This window comes from Desmodus rotundus, chromosome X (genome assembly GCF_022682495.2).
Source record: "Desmodus rotundus isolate HL8 chromosome X, HLdesRot8A.1, whole genome shotgun sequence".
In the NCBI taxonomy this organism is placed as follows: Eukaryota; Metazoa; Chordata; class Mammalia; order Chiroptera; family Phyllostomidae; genus Desmodus; species Desmodus rotundus.
The window spans coordinates 8,302,064-8,324,175 of NC_071400.1; the positions used below are offsets into that span (position 1 = coordinate 8,302,064).

At 43.4% G+C, this 22,112-nt stretch overlaps 2 protein-coding genes across 2 annotated transcripts in view; both read left to right on the top strand.

Annotated features, from left to right (window-relative positions):
- The first annotated feature begins 5,595 nt into the window (after positions 1-5,595).
- Positions 5,596-14,397, top strand: LOC112300075 (rho-related GTP-binding protein RhoG). Its single transcript, XM_045191292.2, has 3 exons — positions 5,596-5,727; positions 10,928-11,019; positions 11,199-14,397. The coding sequence occupies exons 2-3, from the start codon at positions 11,017-11,019 to the stop codon at positions 11,787-11,789; spliced, it is 594 nt and encodes a 197-aa protein (XP_045047227.1). The 5' UTR covers positions 5,596-5,727; positions 10,928-11,016; the 3' UTR covers positions 11,790-14,397.
- Positions 14,398-21,051: 6,654 nt separating this feature from the next.
- The window catches only part of TAF1 (TATA-box binding protein associated factor 1), a 59,413-nt gene continuing 58,352 nt past the window's right edge, over positions 21,052-22,112 (top strand). The window contains 1 exon segment of the mRNA XM_024555304.4: positions 21,052-21,212. Within this exon segment, the coding sequence (XP_024411072.2) occupies positions 21,093-21,212 (120 nt within the window). The 5' untranslated portion in view covers positions 21,052-21,092.

Sequence of the window (22,112 nt, forward strand, 5' to 3'; positions counted from 1 at the left end):
GACCAAAAAAGCACTAAGCATAAAAGAAAAATCTGATTGGACATCATCAAAATTAAAAACTTCTGCTTCTTCATTTAAGAAAATGAAAGGCAAGCCACAGAGTGGGAGAAAATCTTCACAGTATAGGTGTGTAACAAAGGACTTGTATACAGAACCTGTAAAGAACTTTTAGAACTCAAGATAAGAAAACAATCACAAAATAGGCTAAAGATTTGAACAAGCACTTCACGAAGAAAGATATATGAATGGCCATTAGGTAAATGAAAAGCTGCTCAAATCATTAAGCATGCAGATAAAAACCACCATGAAATACAAGTATATACCCACTAAAATTGCTTAAATTAAAAAACTGACAGACTAAGTGATGGTGGAGATGTGGAGCCATGGGGCCTCTCGTGCATAGAGGATAAAATGGAACAACCGCTCTGGTGTACTATTTAGTAGTTTCTTACAATGTGAAAAGTACAAAGTTAGAAAAGAAAAGAAAAAGAAATATACAAAGTTAAACATCCACTTACACAAAGACCCAAACATTCCACTCCTAGGTACTCCTCAAGAGAAATGAAACTATATGTCCGCAGAAGGTCTTATATACAATATTCATAGCAGCTTTATCCATTATGGTCCCAAACTGGGAACAAATTGCTATATATCTGGTGCAGCTGAATACTACTAAGTAATAAAGAGGAAGGAACTACTGTTATGCCCAACAACATGAATAAATCTTGAAAATGCCATGACTGGTGTGGCTCAGTGGGTTGGGACTCATGCAGCAAAGCCAAAGGTCACAGGTTCGATTCCCGGTCAGGGCACATGTCTGGATTGTGGGGTCAGTTCCCAGTTGGGAGCACCTGTGAGAGGCAACCAGTCAGTGTTCTCATATTGATGTTTGTCTTCCTCTCTCTCTCCCTTCCTTCCCCTCTGTCTAATAAGTAAATAAATAAATAAGTAAAAATTCATTAAACGATAAAAGTAAATAAATCTCAGAAATGTGCTGAGCAAAAGACATGGACACAAAAGAGTACATGCTATTATGATTCTATTTATATGAAATTCTAAAAAGGCGTAATTAACTTTTAGTGACAGAAAGCAGAACAGTGATCCTCTGGGGCTGGGGGTGCTAGGGATTGACTGCAAAGGGGTGCAAGGGAACCTTTAGGGCTGACGGAAATACATGTCTTGACTGTGGCAGTAATTACATAGGTGCATCCATTTGTCAAAAGTCATCAAACTATAAACTGAAAATGAGCTTTTCAGATGTCATGCATCTCTATGTTTGACTGAAACAGAAAAAAGCCAGTTCTGCAACAACAAGGGATGAGGTACTAGTACTTGCTACTGCAGGGAGGACACTCAAAAACATTATGCTAAGTGGGAAAAAAAAAAGCCAGATGCAAAAAACACAATAGGTATATTGTGTGACCGCGCTGCTGTGAAATGGTCAGGAAAAACAACTTCATAGAGACAATAAGTAGCTTAGTGGTTGCCTGGGGTTTAGGCGCAGGGACTGGCTGCACCTGGGCCTGAGGGGCCTTTCTTAGGTGATGCAAATGTCCTCACATTGGGTTGTGAAGATAGCAGCACAACATTGTAAAGTGACTAAAAATCATTTCATTGCTCACTTAAAATGAGGGAACTTGTTATGTAAATTATATCTCTCTACCGCTTGTTTTAAAAAGATCTTTGACCATGTGGTCCAACAATCCTGCTCCTTGGTATTTACCCAAAGGAGTGGACAAGTTTAGGTTCACACAAAAGCCTGCATTTGAATGTTTATAGGGCTTTATTCACACAACTGGCTCAAGTTGCAAGCAACGATGCCAATGCGTTCTTGAGGCAGGCAATGGATAAGATGTAGTACATCCATACAATGGTATGTTAGCACTAAAAAGAAATGAGATAGCAAGCCAGAAGACATGGAGACGCCTCAAATGCATATTACTAAGTGAAAGAAGTAAATCTGAAAAGGCTACATATTTTTTATATGAATCCAACTGTATGACATTCTAGAAAAGGTAAATCTGTGGAGATAATACAAAGATCAGTAGGCGCCAGGACTAGAGGGCAGACGGGGGTGAATAGGCCGAGCACAGAGGTATTTTAGGGCAGTGAAACTATTCTGTATGCTATGATAATAGTGGGTACATGTTATTGTATATTTGGCAAAATTTATAGAATGCACAAGACCAAGAGTGAGCCCTAATATAAACTGTGGACTTTGGGTGATGACAACGTGTCAGTGTGAGTTCCTGAGCTCTAACAAATGTGCCGCTCTGGTGAGCCTTGCCTTGATCATGGGGGGGAGGTTGTGCGTGGGAGGGGGTTAAGGGAACACAGGGAAACTCTCTGTATTTTCAATCGAATTTTGCTGTGAGCCTAAAACTGCTCTGAAAATAAACTCTTTTAAAAAAGAAATGAAATATCAAGCCGCGAGAAGACATGGATGAACCTCAAATGCATATCGCTAAATGAAAGAAGTGAATCTGCAAAAGCAGTACCTATTGTATGATTTCAACTACATGAAATTCTGAAAAGGCAAAACCGTGGAGACAGGAAAAAGATCAGTGGTTGCCAGGAGTCAGGCGGGAGGGAGGGAGGGATGAATAGTCAGACCACGGAGGATTTTTAAAGCAGTGAAACTATTCTGTATGCTATTCTAATGGTGAATGCGTTTGTTAGAACTCAGCACATACAATACTAAGAGTCAACCCTAATGTAGAGTTTGGATTATAACAATGTGTCAGTTTAGGTTCATCAGCTGTAACAAATATGCTGCTCTGGTGATATGGGCTGTTGAGATAGAGGGGGAGGCTGTGAGTGTGCATGTGGGGGGACAGTAAGTACGTGGGAATTCTCTGTATTTTCTGCTCAATTTTGCTGTGAACCTAAAACTTATCTAAAAAGCAGTCTGTTAAAATTAACTGTCTAAACAAAAATAATAACAATGTACTGCAGGATAAAAGTAAACTGCCTAACAACAGAACAAAGACCAGAAAGATGAAAATGGAAGTATATTAACATAAGATTCTGTAAAAACAATTTTTTTATTGATTTTTTTTTAAAGAGAGAGAGAGGGATAGAGAGAGATAGAGAGACACAGAGAGAGGCAGAGAGAGAGGCAGAGAGGCAGAGAGAGAGAGAGAGAGACACACACACACACACACCTGGCTGGTGTGGCTCAGTGGACTGAGCCCGGGCCTGTGAACTGAAAGGTCACTGGTTCAATTCCTAGTGTGGACACATGCCTGGGTGTCAGGCCAGGTCTGCAGTTGGGGGCATATGAGAAGCAACCACACATTGATGTTTCTGTTCCTCTCATTCTCCCTCCCTTCCCCTCTCTCTAAAAGCAAATAAATAAAATTAAAAAAAATATATAAAGAGAGAGACATCAATTTGTTGTTCCACTCATTTATGTACTCATTGGTTGCTTCCTGTATGTGCCCTGAGTGGCAACTGGAAACCCTGGTAAACCCTGGTATGGATGGGGATGATGCTCTAACCAACTGAGCTGTCCAACCAGGGCAACATAAGGTTCTTATATTTTTCGTGAAGTGGTATCATAACACTTGAAGGTAGATTGTGAGAAGTTATGGGTGTACAAAATAAACCGTGAAGCAACCACTAAAACGACAAAACAAAGAGGGACAGCTAATAAGTCAACAAAGGAGACACAAATAATATTGATTAATCCAAAAGAAGGCAGAAAAAGAGAACAAACAAGAGATGGGACAAATAGAAAACAAATAGCAAGGTGACAGATTCAAACCTAACCGTGTTGTGTTAAATGTAGATGGTCTGAACACCCCAGTTACAGGTTAGGGATGATCAGACTGGGTAAAAAAGCAAGACCCAACCTACGAGAAAGACTCTTTAGACAAAGACACAAATAAGTTAGAAGTATGTTTTAAACAAGGTGTATCATGATAATACTAGTTTTTTAAGGTGGACGGGCTGTATCAATATTAGTCAAAGTAGGTTTCAGAGCAAAGATAACACTAGTAAATAAAGAAGGTAATATAATGATAAAAAGTCAGTTAATGAGGAGGACGTATCAATTCTAAATGTTTGTGCACCTAATATAATAGCTTCAGAATACATCAATGAAAACTGAAAAACTACAAGGAGAAATAGAGAAATCCACAATGTTTTCAGAGATTTCAATACCTTTCTCTGAATAACTAATAGAACAAGTAGGCATAAAATTGGCAAGGATGTAGAAGTGAACACCACTATCAATCAAATTGACGTGATTTACATTTATAGAATATTCCACCCAGAAATAGCAAAATACACATTCTTTTCAAGTCCACATGAGGTATTTGCTAAGATAGACCATATTCTAGGCCACAAAACAAATCTCAATGAATTCAAAAGGATTCAAGTCCTACAAAAATATGTATATTCTCTGAAAAGCATGGAATGAAATTATATATCAATAACAGAAAGATCTCTGGAAAATCCTCAAATACTACATAATTGAATAATCCACTTCTAGATAACTCATGGGTGAAAGAAGAAATGAAAAGGGTAATTAGAAAATACTTTGAATGGAATGAAAATGAAAGCACAACAAATAATTTATGGCATTCTGCTAAAGCAGTAGTTTGGGGGTAATTTTTAAGCACTAAGCAGCTCTATTAGAGCAGCAGAAAGCTCTCAGTGACTTAGGCTTTCACTTTAGCAAAATGAAGAAGAGCAGGTAAAATGAAGTTTGAGAAGAAAAACACTGACGATCAAAGTGAAAATCATTGACATAGAAAAAGAGAAAAAATAACAAAATGAAATTCGTGTATGCTAGTGTTCATTGCAGCATTATTTCTAATAGTCAAATATTAGAAATGAGAGAAATGTCCACCAATAGACGAATAGCAGCTACAAAAGTCAAATTCATGGAGGCACAAAGCAGATTAAAGGTTGGTTTCCAGGGGCCATGAAGAGGAGGGAAGGCGGAGTTACTGCTTAATGGGTATAGAATTTCTGTTTGGAGTGATGAAAAGGTTTTAGAAATAAACAACGGTGATGGTTCCACAATATTGTGGATGTATGTAATGCCACTGAATTATACAGTTAAAAAAAGGTTAAACTGGCCAACTTTGTTACATATATTTACCATAGTTAAAAAAATAAGATACAAAAGACATTGAATTGTACAACTGAAATGGGGAATTGTTGAGTACATGAACTTATATCTCAACAAAGCTGTTCTTAAAAGTGCACGGTTTTGATTCCATTTATGTAAAAGTGTAGAAAATGCAAACTAATATATGGTGATAGAGAGCAGCCGTAATTAGTTCATTTTCTTTGATCGCTTCCATCTTTCTTAACACTTTCTCAGTTCCCTAACTGGCTCTTTATGTTAATACTGGTCCTGAGGAAAAACAGGGGTGTGGGGAGGAACGGGTGGCCTCACTTTGCCAAGGGAAAGGTGGGGTCGGGGGACACTCGAACCCGGGACCTTGTCCTGGGGTCAGGATCTAAGCAAGGCTTGATTATCAGGAGGCGTGGTTTAGGATCCTGTGACGCCAGAAAAAGAGGCTGGTCCTAGGACTGCACTTCCCAGGAGGTCTCCGGGCGCGGAGAGGAGACTGCGTCCGACGACGGGGTGGGACTCAGGTCGCTGCCCGGATGTGGAGTTGAGCCCGCCGCTCCAGCGGATCCCAGTGAAAGACTCCGGGAGGCTCTGCCGGTGGCACTTGAACCGCGCGTTGACGACGACCACTTTGCCGGGTATGTGAGCCCTTATCCCAGGCAGTGCCCACATCCCCTCTTTTGTGGAGTCTCCCCATCCCTGGGACCTTAGTCCCTGAGCCACTCCTTGGGTGGAAGGGATATGAGGGTGGCATGAGCTGTATGTGTAGCGGGTCAGAGTGAGCCAGCTCTGTGAATCCAATGTGGGGCACCTCTCTGCCCCAGGCTGGAGTGCAGCTGCAGTCCCAGAAGAACCTACCACCCTTGGTGGAGGAGAGTGTGAGGGAAGTGCCCGGAGGGCTCGTGGTGGCTATTGATGGATCGCTGAGATTGCTTCTTGTGGTGAAGTTGCCAGGCGCAGGATAGTCCCCCTGGCTCCCGGTTCGGGAGTATTCGCACTGCTTCCTTCGCCTCCAGCCATCCGAAATCTTCCGTGAGTGCACCTGAACCAAAGAAATTAGTCTTCAATGTGAGAAGCACCCCCCACCCCCGCAATTTAGTGGGGGTGGGGGGTGCAACTAACTTAAGTTGCAGAAAGTACTAAATAAAACTAGGGATCTTCTGCTAAATTGTTTTGGTTTCAGAAAGAGTGATTTAAGTGGATTAGGCTGAGACTTGCTGAAAGGGTGAGACTTGGGAGAATGACGTAGAAACAGTAGTACTTTGAGCTGCATTCTTCTTTTCACTGTTATTGGATCTTTTATATTGTGTTCAACCTGGGAGAAAACTGACTGCTGTGCAGACAGTACAAGTGAAGCAGGATGCTTTGTCACATGAGATAGGAACATTTAGAAGAAGCTATTATTCCAACGTTAATAGTAAATGACTAACAAGGAACGGAGCCCTATGGGGTACTGGTGCTCGCAGATCCATGACTCTCCCAGTTTCTAATCCTAGAGGCACCTTGAAGATCTCTAAGCTGCTCTGATGTCTACTTAGTGCTACTGTGAAGTTAAATAAGAAAACATGGGTAGAAGTACTGTACACCAGCGGTCCCCAACCTTTTTGGCACCCTGCACCGGTTTCGTGGGAGGCGTTCGGGGGGTGGCGGGAGAAGGGGGGAGGAGGATAGGACGCGAAGCTCAACTGAGCTTCGGTAGCTCCGCTGTGGAACGGGGCCGGGGGGGGGGGGGGTCGGGAGGCGGAGCTCAAGTGAGCTTCACTCCCCAGCTGGGGATGGGGGAAGGGGCAAACAGGAGGCGGAGCTCAGGTGAGCTTCTCCCACTCCTCCGGAATTGGGGTGCCGGAGGCAGAGCTCAAGCGAGCTTCACTCCCCCGCTGTGGTTGGCGCGGAGGAGCGAACCGCCGGCGGAGCTCAGGTGAGCTTCGCACCCGCGCCCGTCGTAGGTGGGGGAGGCTGGGGAGTCAGGAGGCGCAACTGCGGCGAGATTTGCTTGCCGCCTGGTTCCTAATTGGCCGCGGCGGTCTGCGGCCCGGGGATCGGGGACCCCTGCTTTACACAATGCCTATTTAATGCTTTCAGTTTTTAATTTCCCTCTCTGAGCCATGCATTACTGGTACTATTACTTGCCACCTGCCTTCACCACAAGACGTTAATCTTCTAGTATTCTTTTTTTTTTGTACCCCGTTTTTTGAGTCCGTCCTAGCAGTTCATTGCCCATAGTAGTACTTGGGACAGTATAGATAGTGGTGGGGATGGGGAGGGGACAGCATTGTGCTGGATGCTGGAACTTAAGTAAACAAGCCTTTCTCAAATAGATGACAAATATAATACTGGCCTTTCTCTTCTAACTCCTAGCCTTTTTTCTCAGAGCTCCCAAGCCTTTAAAAGAGTATTATTTTACTTTTAATATTTTAACCGTTTTACGCGTACCATACAGGAGTGTTAACTATATTCACATTGTTGTGCAACAAATCTACAATTTTTTCATCTTGCAAAACTGAAACTCTAGTCCTGGTTGGTGTGGCTCAGTGGATTGAGTGTCGGCCTGCCAACCAAAGGGTCTCGAGTTTGCGGTTCCATTCTTAGTGCGAGCACATTCCGGGGTTGCGGGGTGTGTGGGAGGCGACCGATAAATGTGTCTCGTGCTCAACGATATTTCTCTTTTTCTCCCGGCCTTCCCCCCCCCTCTGAAAATTAATAAATAAAATATTTAAAAAACTGAAACTCTGTACCCATCGAACAACTCCCCCCGTTTCTCCCTTCCGCAGTCCCTGGCCACTATCATTAGTTCCACTTTATGTTTCAATAAGTTTCAATCTTCTGGATACCTCACATAATTGGAATCATGCAGTACTTGGCTTTTTTGTAACTGGTTTATTTCACTTACCATCAAGTCCTCAAGGTTTATCCTTGGTGTAGCATACGAAATTCATCTTATTTTTTTAAAAAAGATTTTATTTACTTACTTTATAGAGAGAGGAAGGGGGGAGGGAGAGGGAAAGAAACTGCAAGAGATCGAGATCAGTTGCCTCTCGCACGCCCCCTGCTGGTGCCCTGTCGCACAACACAGGCAGGTGCCCTGACTGGGAATGGTAGTGGCGACCTTTTGGTTCGCAAGCCAGCGCGCAATCCACTGAGCCACCACACCAGCCAGGGCCCGTCTTCTGTATATATATATTTATGTGCCACATTTTCTTTATCCATTCATCTACCGATAGCCATTTAGGGTGACGTTTAGGCTGCTTCCACTTTTCCACTTCTTGGCTGTATTAATGAAGCAATGAACGTGACTGTGCAAATAGGTCTTCAAGATCCTGTTTTCAATTATTTTGGATATATTTTTATTGTTTATTTTACTTATTTTTAGAGAGAGTGACAAAAACATCATTGTGAGAGAGAAACATTGATCCGTAGCCTCTTGCACACCCCCAACAAGGGATGAAACCCACAACCCAGGCACGTGCCCTGACGGGAGGAACTGGTGGCCTTTCACTTTGTGGAACGATGCCCAACCCACTGAGTCACACCGGTCAGGGCTGGATATATTTTTAGTATTATTATAAAACTTTTTAACTATGGAGAATTTTAAACATACACAAGTAGATAAAATAGTTTAATGAACATGTGGGCTGAATAAATGGGTCAGTTGTACAAAACAGCCTTCGAAAGTACCCGGGACTTTTGCTGATCCCTCCCTCCCCCACCTTTCGCAGACAGTGTGTACGACTGAGCATTTCAGACCCCAGGTGTTCTAGCTTCACTTCATCATCTAGGCCCGCAGCCATCAGTGTGACTGGAGTGCCCAGCTGCAGACCATATATATATATTAGGAGTATTTGGAGATAATAAATGAGTAGAAGTGAATATATGTGCCTTTTCCTACTTAATAGAGAAGAGGAGCTGAGTTTGGGGTGCAAAGTGCTCTTTGTGCCCATGAATTTTGCTCTGGTTCAGCAACCCCCTCAGATGCAACACTGTCCTGAAAGCAGTCACTTGGAGCAGAGATGTTTGACACTAGATGATACCTAGAGGAGGCTAGGAAGATGAGAAAATACAAACAGTGATTAGATTCATTTCTTTGTCCTCTGAATTCTATAGCAGACTAGGAAAGTTAAGGAGTGTGGTAGTGACTTTGCCCTGTTTCCAGTGACCTTGTTTGTTTCATCCTTAAGCCTGTTCCTAGGTAGAAAAAGACAGAGCTGATGGTTAGTGAATACCCTGGGATGGTAGTCCTGAGTTACCCTCTGGAGTTTGAGCTGTGGGACCTGTGCTACCAAAGGCTTCTGGGTGAAAGGCTTCCCTGTTCAGAACTGGCTGCGTGGGAAGATAGCTACCCCTAGTGGGCCTGTGTGAAGCATCCTCAGAAGGCCAACTTTACTGAGACCCAAAATGAATTCTGTTTTGTTTTTGCCTATGATATGGGCCCAATAGAGACCTTTACTAATAAGACAACAGGGTAGGGGATGTGTCTATTCCCCCAAATTCCCAAGGTGAGAAGCTAATTCTCAATTTTTTTTTCTATAATCAAATACATATGACAATGTATCCCCTTTCCTCCATGTTCTGACACTTGAAGAACTATATGCTGTAAGGATTGGGTCTGAAATGAGGGCAGTAGTTAAGAAGCTAAAGAAATTGAAGTGCTCTGGGGTACTGCCAAGGTAGGGCATCGCCAAGGTATTGATATGGGTGTTGAACATGGGAGCTCATAGTAAACATGTTTCTTGGAGATCATCTATGCCAGGCGTCCCGGACACCCCCCCGGGCCACAGACTGGTATCCGCACGGCAGGAGGTGAGCAGTGGGCTGGCGAGCTTTGCTCACATTACCGCCTGAGCCTCACCTCCTGTCCTCCTGCCCTCCTGCCTCCCTGCTCCACCCCGGCCATGGAAAAATTGAAACCTGTCCCTGGTAGGGGACCACATGTCATGCCATTAACTGCCACGTACTTCATGCATGAAGAAATGGACAAAGAGTATGGTGCTCTTGTGCCCTGTAGAGAAGATGGGAAGGGATGAGACCCCTGGCTTGTCTAGCTTTGTAATCACATCAGGGAACTTTTGCCCTCCGTAGCAGAATAGTAGAAGAATAATAACGTATGAAGTCATAGTAGCTTCTGAAACCTAATAAGTACTTAGTATGCATCACACAGTAACAGTGACTATACCCGCATTCTTTCATTTAAGCCTCAGGTTAGAAATCTGCCCAAGTTCCCAAGGCTTTGGGAAAGAGGTTTTTGGCTCCAGGGGGGGCTGACCTCAGAGCTAGGATTCTTTTTTAACAAAAAATTTATTTATTTACTTTTAGAGAGAAGGGAAGGGAGGGAGACAAACATCCCTGTGTGAGCAATGGGGTGTCTCTCGCATGCCCCCTCCTGGAGACCTGGCCCGAAACCCACGCTTGTACCCTGAGTGGGAGTCAACCCGTGACCTTTCGGTGTGTAGGCGGGTGCTCAGTCCACTGAACCACACCAGCCAGGGCATTGGAGCTTGGACTCTTAATCACTTCTCCACATGGCTGATTCAGTCTGGCCTACCTTTCACTCCGGTACTGTCGCTGTTTTTCAGGAACAGAGACGTTCCTTTGCTGGGTCTATAGCCACAGACCCAAAGTGAGAGCCTTGTTTCTTTTGTTTCAACTTCTTTCTATACTTAAAAAAAAAATGAGTTACCATTTACTGAGCACCTAGTATATTTTAGCACCTTTGATACCATATTTTCAGACCTTATGACAACAATGTAGCATAAATACCTATGTATATGAATGGTATTTAATCTTTTGGGGGCTCACAGCCCTTTTCAAGAGTCTAATAACAGCTTTGGATCTTCTTTCCAGAAAAATTCACTTACGCGCATACATATAGGATTGCACACAACTTCAGAGGCAGCTTTTAGGACCCACTGAAGCCTGTCCTTTAGCAGACCATGGTAAGAACTCTGGCCCTGTACCACCTTCCCCAGCTGGTTCTTCTATGGTGTGACGGGGATGGGCAGTGGGTGGGGGTTCACCTTTTCTCTTTCTCCTCTGACAGAAATGTTTATGAAGCTTGGGCTCCCTTCATTAACTAAGCATCTGGGAACACTCTTCATTTCTCTCTTACACGTAGGACTCCAAGGGAAGAATGCAGACGATCAAATGTGTGGTTGTAGGAGATGGGGCCGTGGGTAAGACCTGCCTCCTCATCAGTTACACAACAAAGTCCTTTCCTGAAGAGTATATCCCCACTGTCTTTGACAACTATAGCGCGCAGACATCTGTGGATGGCCAGCTTGTCATCCTGAACCTATGGGACACGGCTGGTCAAGAAGAATACGACCGACTGAGAACGCTCTCCTACCCACAGACCAATATCTTCGTCATCTGTTTCTCCATCAGCAGCCCATCCTCTTATGACAATGTGAGATATAAGTGGTACCCAGAGGTCACCCGTCATTGCCCCAATGTACCTGTTCTGCTGGTAGGCACCAAGAGGGACTTGCGGGATGACCTTGAGACAGTGAACAAGCTGAAGGAACAGAGTTTGATGCCCACAACTCCTCAGCAAGGCACTTCCCTGGCCAAGCAGGTGGGGGCTGTGAAGTATCTGGAATGTTCTGCCCTGCTGCAGGATGGGGTACAGGAGGTATTTTTGGAAGCTGTCCGTGCTGTGCTTTACCCTGCCACAAAGAAGAGCACCAAGAAATGTGTCCTCTTATAGCTTTTGGGGTGGCACTTAGGGACTGCCTCCACAGAGAATAAGGGGGATTCCTTTGACAGGATTTAACAATGCCAACAGAGCCATTTGACTCTTCTGGAAACCCTGGGCTCTAGGTTACTGGGCTTTTGGAGGAATGAGGACAGACAGGCTAGTCCATACATGGCTGCTTTGCAGTTTGGTTTGAACCTTTTAGAGGGTGTGTGTGTGTGAGAGAGAGAGAGAGAGAGTGAGAGAGAGAGAGAGGTAGAGAGAGTGATCAAAACGGTAAGAGACACCACAAAGCACTGTTCCTTGTTCCTTCCTGTCCTGGCCAGGCAGCAACTAAGCAGAGCAGCCTTGTACTTTTCTTTGTAGACTTTTGCCTGTCTGCTTTTCAATCGCATTTCAGCTTTTCTCACTGTAGTTACCATTGAGCAAGTGCCTTACAGGAGGACAAGTCTTTCCGGTTTTCAAGTCATTGCCTTAAACTTTCTAATACACTAATTTTTTTCTGAATACACTAATTTTTCAAAACTAGTTAATGTGTGATTCCTGGGTGTTCCCAGTGTTGGCATGTCCTTCTCATTCTTGAGATAAGACATTCTTGCAAAACTGGTTAAGTAGAATTTTCCAAAGTTCTGTGAGATGGGAATAGATATTCCTTAAAAGGTTCTGTGGTCAAATAAGCCAGGAACCATCTATTTAAATAAAAGCTCAAGAGGTTCCTCTACTGTAGGGATTTATAATGTTTAACAAGTATGCAACATTCCTGAAGTTTTCTTTTGGTCCTACGCAGTACCTATTAACATCTTTGGAAACAGTTTCAGAGATGCTGGGTTAATAGGATCTAGGAATTCCCATGCAGGAGGCTATGAAGAAAAAGCATAATGTGGCCTCCTTCATGCTTTTGAAAGTAATGACAGTCACAGACTTACTGTCATTCCTCTTGAGTTACTATAAGGGCTACTGTGCTCTTTTCCTGTTCCTCCTCTGTACACCTTGGGGTGTGTGTGTGTTCGTTCGTTTGTTCATTCATTCATTCAGCCCCATGTGCCTTTTGAGGTCTTTTAGTTGCTCCAAAAGAGTTGGAGTGTGTTGGATCTCCAGACTGTGGGCTGGAGTTGCTCAGCCTGCCCTGGGGCAGTGTGAGTCAGATTCTTCATCCCAGTAGGCCTGCTTCTCCATAGTTGTAAGATTTCTGACCTTTATTTGATATGGGAGAAAAACTTCTCCACCTGGCAGATAGCAGTTGACAACTCCACCATGTCCATACCCTCTCAACTTGCCAAAATAGCGTTGGATTTTTGAGCCTTTGGCAGGTAAAAGGATGACATACCGCACTACCTCCCCCTGTGGTGGGTGAAGTGTCTGTGCTTTGCTCTGTGACAGTCTTACTGTGGCTCTTTGACTAGATGTGAGCAGAGTCGCCTCAGGCTAACTGAACTTCCTGAATAGGGTTGCCAGAAAAAACACAGTGATATTTTACATGACAGAAGGAGACTAGACTGGGCAGTGAGCACACAATGGAGTATGCAGATGTTGTGCACCTGAAACTTACATGTTATTAACCAGTATTACTCCAATAAATTAAATTAAAATTAAAGACAAAATATTTTTTTTACAAGTAACTTTTTAGTACAAGCAATGTACCATGCAATATTTGGGACATACACTAAAACATTATTTGCTGTTCATCTGAAATTCAAATTTAATGCAAGCATCCTGTGTTTTTATTGGCTTAATCTGGCAACCCTCCTCTTGGAGAACCTGGAACCTGGAGGTCAAGGAGAAATCAAGTATTGATAGAAGATAGAAAGTTTATGTCAATTCTATTCTTAACTACTTTTCTTCTGGTTTCCCCTTTTCCCTCCCCTGGGACTACGATGTTTAGTTTTGTTTTCCCTTCATGACTGTTCCCTCCATTTCATACACTACTTCGTTGGCATTTATTTCTACACCAGTTGTCTAAAGCTATGAAGGATCAAGGGTGGATAGTATTGTCTGGCATGTGCCTTCTATCTCAATTTCAGGGTACTGTATTTCCCACTGTGCTCCAGGGCTTCCTGTGGTGGTGGGGGGGGTGGTGGTGGTGGTGGGGATTCTTTATAAGCAGTGTGTCAGCTGGAAGAGAGTAAGGGTGGCCCTCCTTAACCAAGCCCCAGGAGCGCTTTGGAAAGCGAGGTTGCTGTATGGTGAAGTATGGTGAAAGTGAGGTTGCTGTATGGAGAAATACAGTGACCGTAGGGCACAACTTGCTTGTGTGCATGAGGCATCCTTTGCCCTTGCATAGAGTCCCTGAGTTTTCCCAGAGGCAGTCAAATGAAAGTCCTTATTGCTCAAGTGTATTCCAGCCTCAGGGTGTTCTGATTGCTGCTGGGGTACACACAGGGCTTCATGGTTGAAGGGTTAGAAACACCTGTGTTTCTGGGAGCTTTCTGTTTAGCTACAGAAGTGTTTTAAATTGGCCTTTAGCTCTGGTTGGGTTGAGTGCTGGCCTGTGAATCAAAGGGTGGCCAGTTCGATTTCCAGTCAGGGAACATGCCTGGGGGGTGGGCCAGGTCCCTGGTTGCGGGTGTGCGATATCGATGTTTCTCTCAAATATCAATGTTTTTCTCCCCCTTCCACCTGTGTTTAGAAATGAATAAATAAAATCTTTTAAAAAAATAAATTGGCTTTTCATTTAATAGTGCCTCCTGCTCTTCTTGTCTGGAAAATTCCCAAATGTAAGCATAGGTTTGGTTTGGGCAAACTTGTGTCCTTTAATAAACGGAGGTGTGATGCACAAGTACGAGAGGGTGGTTTTGCTATTGGACTGATTTGATGATCCTAAGCATACACTGACATCTTGATTTTTATACTTAAAAGGAATTTGAATGGAGACAAACATACTAGTATCACTTGTAAATTATTCACAATGAATGGCAATAAGCTTTTCTGACTTTACTGGGTCTGTTGCTTTCTAAAAATAAAAACAATTCCTTCTCCCTCCCACTCCCCCATTTTGAGTTGTTTCCAAATTCTTTTCAACTTGAAAAGGATAGAATAACTAGCCCAGACTGGTGTGACTCAGTGGATTGAGTGCCAGCCTGTGAACCAAGGGGTTGCCGGTTCGATTCCCGGTCAGGGCACATGCCTATCCCCAGTAGGGGGCACATGAGAGGCAAGAACACATTGATCTTTCTTTACCCCTCCCTTCCCCTCTCTAAAAATAAAGAAAATATTTTAAAAAGAATATAATTATTGTATTGCACATCGTACCTGTGTGTAACTAGTTATTTTCCAAATCAGACAGTGAATGGAATTGGCTGCCTTGCTAACATTGACTAGTTCCTGCCCCACCCCCCACCTGCCCTGCCCAACCTATTCCTCTTCAGGATTTACAGTAACTTCATTTTCTGGTTTTCACTAATGACAGATCAGTTAGTTTCCTGTAGGGGATTTTCCTCATTTATTACACTATATTCAGTACACATTTATCAAGCTCCTACTGTGTTAATAGGCATTACTGTACTAGGAGCCTCTCCCAGTCATCTCAGGAAAAGATCTTCTGTTATAGAAATTAATCCTAGCTGGTAATTGTATATAGTTTTGGTGCACTGCTGAAAGCACTAGTAAGGAAGAACGAAACCTTTTCTTTTGTAAGTAGCTTGATTGAGGTATAATTTACATACCGTAAAATTCACCCAGTTCAAGATGACAATGTAATGATTTTAGTAAATTTAGAGTCATGCAACCATCACCTACATCTACTCTTAGAACCTTTCCATCACCCCAGAGTTCCCTCATGCAGTTAATCCCTGCATCTACCTGTAGCCCTAGGCAACCATTCATCTGCTTTGTTTTTTCTGAACATTTCATATAAATAGAACACTATGTGGCTGGTTAGAATTTGCTTCCTTTCTTTAGCATAGTGTCCAGGGGCGTCCATTTTGTAGCACATATGGGCACTTATTTCTTTTTATTGCTGAATAGTATTCCATTATATAGATGTACCATATTTTATCTACTCATAGTTGAGGGACATAAGATTGTTTCTTTTTGGCTATGCTGCTGGGAATGTTTGTGTACAAGGTTTTGTGTGGACATGTTTTTAATTCTCTTGGGTGTTTTTAATTCCACGTATAAATGAAATTGCTAGGTGATGTGGTAAATTTACGCAAACTACATTTTGAGTCAAGAATGGCATCATATTTATAGTATCAGAAGTCCCTTTCCACATTCTACAAGCCTTCATCTATCTCATACCTGCTTTTCCTCAAGCACAAGCATCCAAGAGGCATTATAAATATATTAAAAAACATTCCATCTTGCTTTTTTGTCTTAAATATTAGTATAGCAATAGTATTTTACTAACTTTTCATTACCAAAGTGCATAGTATCAGCTACCATGCAGGTTTTGCAGACCTGTATCATCTGGCCTAGAAATGGAACTACTGTTAAAACAGTTCATGGACCCTGGCTGGTGTGGCTCAGTGGACTGAGCGCTGGCCTGCAAACCAAAGGGTCGCCGGTTTGATCTCCAGCCAGGGCACATTCCTGGGTTCCTGGCTAGGTATGTGGTTGGGGGAGTTAGAGACGTGCAAAAGGCAACCCATCGATGTTTCCATCCCTCTCTCTGTGCCTAAAAAGAAAATTTTAAAACCTTTAAAAAAATATCCAGGGGGGTCCAACCCTCAGCCCAAGGGCTGCATGGGGCCCAGGATGGGTATGAGTGCAGCCCAACACAAAATTGTAAATTTACTTAAAAGCGTTTTTTTGCTCATCAGTTAGGTTTATGATTTAATGTGTGACCCAGGATAACTCTTCTTCCAGTGTGACCCAGACATGCCAAAAAGTTGGACACCCTGATAGACTCACTTGTTTATTTTGCAAAACAAAACAAAGGAAGTACAAATATTGAATAATTATGTTGTAGACCTGAAACAAATATGTCAGTTATACCTCAATAAAACATAATAAACACAGGAAGGATAAACCAGAAATTAATGTAAATAGTTACTTATAGGGAATGTTAGGGGAGGTCTCAGGGGAGGGTTTCAGCAGAACCTTCAGTTTTCCAGGTGTGCTCTTTCAGGGTCGTGGCTGCCACCCATTGGTCAGTGACAGGGCAGGCGGTCATTAGTGATTGCAGCTGGTCCTAGCACCACCCACCTGGTTTTGCTGCTTTTCTGGGTCTGGAGCTGAAACAACTGAGGCCTAGATGTTATCTCTAAGAAGGTGACTCTCTGTATCTGGCTGTAAATTGCTCAGCCAGATTGTTCAGTTATCTGTTTCAGTTTCCCTATTCCACCTGCCAAGGAATTTTTCTAGCTTTTTACTGTCCTGCCTCAATATCAGGTCTTGGACAGGTAATGAACAAAGTAAGCTTGGAACATCTTGTGCCAAAAAAACAAGTGCTCAAAGACCTGTGGGTCATGTCGAAAGAACACAGGAGCCAGAGTGAAGTGGTTCCCATTGGACAAATCTGGGACAGTTTGAGCATCAGCGAGGATAAAATAGTACTAGACTGTAACACATTAAAAATTCAAGATATGACCGGCTGGTGTGGCTCAGTGGATTGAGGACGGTCCTGTGAAGCAAAGGCTCACTGGTTTGATTTCCAGTCAGGGCACATGCCTGCGTTGCAGGTGAGGTCCCCAGCAGGGGGCGCGTGAGAGACAACCACACATTGGTCTTTCTCTTCCTCTCTCCCTCCCTTCCTGTTTCTAAAAATAAATAAATAAAATCTTTTAAAATTGCAGGAAAAGAGGTAACAAAAGGGGTTAGTTTTTCTTTACTGATAAAGTCCACTTAGTAAATGTACAAGGAATTTAAGAATTAGAAAAATCACCCTTTTGCACTTTCCCAATATAATTGATTCAGGGAAAGATCGTGAATAGTGATCATGAATAGACCATTGGGCGCAAAGTGACGACAACTTCCGGCCAAGATGGAGGCATAGGTAGACACGCTGTGTCTCCTCGCGCAAACAAAAGAGGGACAACAACAAATTTAAAACCAGAGAACAACCAGAACTGACAGAAAATCAAACTGTATGGAAATCCAACAACCAGGCAGTTAAAGAAGAAACATTCATCCAGACCGGTAGGAGGTAGGACGGGTGGAGACGGGCAGCTGGGTGGAGAGGACTCGCGGCAAGGTGGCGGCTGGAGGACTGGGGCAGGGGGTGGGGCGGCAGCTGGTGGACCCGGCGGTCCCACATTCTCGTGCAGATAAACCGGGAGGAACAACTGGGGAGCGAGACGAACCGCGCAACCCGGGGTTCCAGCGCAGGGAAATAAATCCTCAAGCCTGTGATTGAAAACACCTGTGGGGGTTGAGGCGGCAGTGGGAGAAACTTCCAGCCTCACAGGAGAGTTTGTTGGAGCGACCCGGAGGGTCCTAGAACATACACAAACCCACCCACCCAGGACTCAGCACCAGAAGGGCCCAATTTGCTTGTGGGTAGTGGGGGAAGTGACTGAAAACCGGCAGACAGCCAAGTAGGCGCCATTGCTCCCTCTCTAACCCTTCCCCCACACATAGCGCCATAACGCAAAGACCTGGGGTGCCTCGCCCTGGCGAACACCTAAGGCTCCACCCCTTACTATGTGACAGGCGTGCTGAGACCAAAAAAAAAAAAAAAAAAAGGCAGTAATGAAAGAACAGATCAAAGCTCCAGAAAAACAACTAAGCAACGAAGAGATAGCCAATCTATCAGATGTACAGTTCAAAACACTGGCAATCAGGATGCTCACAGAATTGGTTTAATATGGTAGCAAATTAGACGAAAAATTGAAGACTATGCTAAGTGAAATAAAGGAAAATGTACAGGGAACCAATAGTGATGAAAAGGAAACTGGGACTCAAATCAATGGTGTGGACCAGAAGGAAGAAACAGTCAACCAGAACAGAATGAAGAAAGAATTCAAAAAATTGAGGAGAGGCTGAGGGACCTCCAGGACAACTCTAAACATTCCAACATCCGAATTATAGGGGTGCCAGAAGGAGAAGAGGAAGAACAAAAAATTGAAAACTTATTTGAACAAATAATCAAGGAGAACTTCCCCAGTCTGGCAAAAAAAAATAGACTTCCGGGAATTTCAGGAAGCTCAGAGTCCCAAAGAAGTTGGACCCAAGAAGTAACACACCAAGGCACATCATAATTACATTAGCTAAGATTAAAGATAAGGAGAGAATCTTAGAAGCAGCAAGAGAAAAGAACACAGTTACCTACAAAGGAGTTCCCATAAGACTGTCAGCTGATTTCTCCAAAGAGACCTTACAGGCAAGAAGGGGCTGGAAAGAAGTATTCCAAGTCATGAAAGGCAAGGGCCTACATCCAAGATGACTCTACCCAGCAAAGCTTTCATTTAGAATGGAAGGGAAGATAAAGTGCTTCTCAGATAAGGTCAAGTTAAAGAAGTTCATCATCACCAAGCCCTTATTATATGAAATGTTAAAGGGAATTACCTAAGAAAAAGAAGATCAAAAATAGGAACAGTAAAAATGACAGCAAACTCACAGTTATTAACAACCGCACCTAAAACCAAAACAAAAGAAAACTAAGCAAACAACTAGAACAGGAACAGAACCACAGAAATGGAGATCACATGGAGGGTTATCAATAGGGGATTGGGAGGGGGAGAGGGGGGGAAAGGTACAGAGAATAAGTAGCATAGATGATAGGTGGAAAATAGACAGGGGGAGGGTAAAAATAGTGTAGGAAATGTAGAAGCCAAAGAACTTATATGTATGACCCATGGACATGAACTATAGGGGGAGAATGTGGGAGGGAGGGGGTGGGCAGGGCAGAGGGGAATAAAGGGGGGAAATGGGCAACTGTAACAGCATAATCAATAAAATATATTTTAAAAAATTAAAAAAAAAACCCATTGGGTGCAAGGGTTATGTGGGAAACAGGATATTCGCACAATCACAAAGTATCTCCTCATAGATTATTCACTGATTACAAAAGGGTAAATGCATTTGTGATGGAGAGATCTGGCGATCATTTTTTAAATGTGATCAAATTTAGCATCACTAATATTGGGACAACCTGCTGTCTGGGTATGGTAAAATATTTAACCTGAGTGAATTTGAAGAAATAGTCAGATGAATTCAGAATATGGAATATTTTTTTAAATTTTATTCATTTTTAGAGAGGGGAAAGGAGGAAGAAAGGGAGAGAAAAATCAATGAGTGAAAGTAGTATTGATCTGTTGCCTTTCACACACCCCCACTGGGGACCTGGCCCACAACCCTGCGAATCGAACCAGTAACTTTTCCTTGCGCGGAATGACCCTCAAGCCACTGAGCCACACCAGCCAGGGGGAGAATGTGGAATATTTTCAAGACAACTTGCCTGGATTTTCCAAAAATGTAGTGGCATGTAACACAAAGAAAAAGGCTGGATAAGACACTAAAGGGAGACCATCAAAGGCAATGCATAAACTTTGATTGGGTGGATTGTGGATTGAGATGCAAAATGCTCCAATTAGAGGACAATTGGGGAAATTTAAACATAAATTGTATGTTAAATGATATCGGATTAATGTTAATTTTTAAAGCTGTGATAATGGTGAAGTGCTTATGTAGAAAAGTGTCTTATTTTAAGGCATGAAGAATCACGATGTTTATAACCCATCTTCAAATGGTTCAGAAAAGTTGGCAAAACATTAGCAATTGTGAATTTAGGGTGAACGGTCAGCTGCTCATTTTATTCGTGTTTTACTTTAACATTTAGCATGGAGGGGAAAATACTCATTTGCGTAGGGGAAGGTCAATTAAAGATAATCAATTTAGAAAGGTAACCTTGGCATGGTGCAATTTACGGTCAGTTTCTTTTCGCGACTGAGCGGTGACGTAGCAGGACGGAGGAGAGGAACCGGCTCTCTTCGTTAAGGGCTCTCTTCGTTACGGCCGTTTACTGTAGTCGCCGTTTACTGTCGCGCGGTGACCTGAGGTTTACCGGGATGTAGGCCACGTGACCCAGGCCGCTCCTTCTGATTGGTGGAAGTGCAGCGCAAACGCTTCTGCTTAGTAACTGTAAGGGGCAGGAACGAGCGTTTTCTTTGACCAATCAATTTCCAGTTATTCAGCCTCCTGAGAGCATTTGGTCAAATCAAAAGACGTTCGTAAAGTAGTGACATCAGTTGTACCCCTTGTTGGAGGACCGTTTCTTCCGTTTTTTTTTTTTTTTCCGTTTGATTCCGTTTCCGGTAGGGACTACTCAGGGCAAGGAAAGTCTGACGTCACTTATGTGCGACGACTGTTAGATCCGGTATGGGTCCTGGCAAGGATTTCCTGTTTCCCGAATCCGTTGCGAGTTCCGTATCCGCCATAATGTCAGACACGGACAGCGATGAAGATTCCTCCGGGGGCGGCCCGTTTTCATTGACCGGTTTCCTTTTCGGCAACATCAATGGAGCCGGGCAGCTGGAGGGGGAGAGCGTCTTGGATGATGTGAGGGGCTGGGCTTTGGGGACAGGGCTGGGAGTGGTGCGACTAAGGGTAAGGGGAGTGAGAGTAAAAAACCGGGAAAAGAGAGCGCTGTTAGCGTGAGATAAGATAGCATTTAGGAAGATCTTGCGGTTAAGTCGAGTGACGGGCTCAGTTCCGGGCGAGGGTGGGGAGCAGAGAGAATGGTAGCCAAGCCCCCGTAAGGTCAGGGGCGCTTGTGGGTGGCTTTGGAAATAACCTTTCTGATCTGGCAGTAGGGAAAAAAATAGCGGCTTAAACGTTCTCGGGGATTCTTGAAACAGTCTGCATTTCTGACATCGCTGCCCTGAGGTGGCTGTAGAGCGAGAGGATTGACCACAACCTGCGAGAAATCCTGCGGTCCAGGTCCCACCCAGTTTTTCAACAGTGAATATTCAAACTTCCCGGGACAGACTTTTCTCCTCCCAGAGCACTTCTTAGGTAGTTTTCCCAGCGTTCCCTGACAGTCATGAAATTGTTTCCCGTGTGCCCAGCTGAAACTCACCTCCTTTCATTTAGGTTCATTTTCTCTTGGAGAAAATATCGAGCAATACTGCTCCTTCACAGCAGTACACACAAACACACACATAAGGTAGCCAAAAAATGTTCTTGCCTACTTCAATCCAGTGTGATCTCAGTTGTCTTACCTTTTATTCATAGAACTGCTGTCCCATTTCTTTAGTCTTGGTGATGGTTCTTTGAATGATCTCACATTACTTTAGAGTATGGTGATGAAATTGCATATATGTTAATAAAGGTCTGATCAATGTGGAGTTCAGTGGAAGATTTACAGCCTTGAATGTGATGGATGATCCTTTTAGCATGTGGCATAGTCATTTTTCCTATGTATTTATAGCTTTGTGGATCAGGGAAATAAGCCTTGTG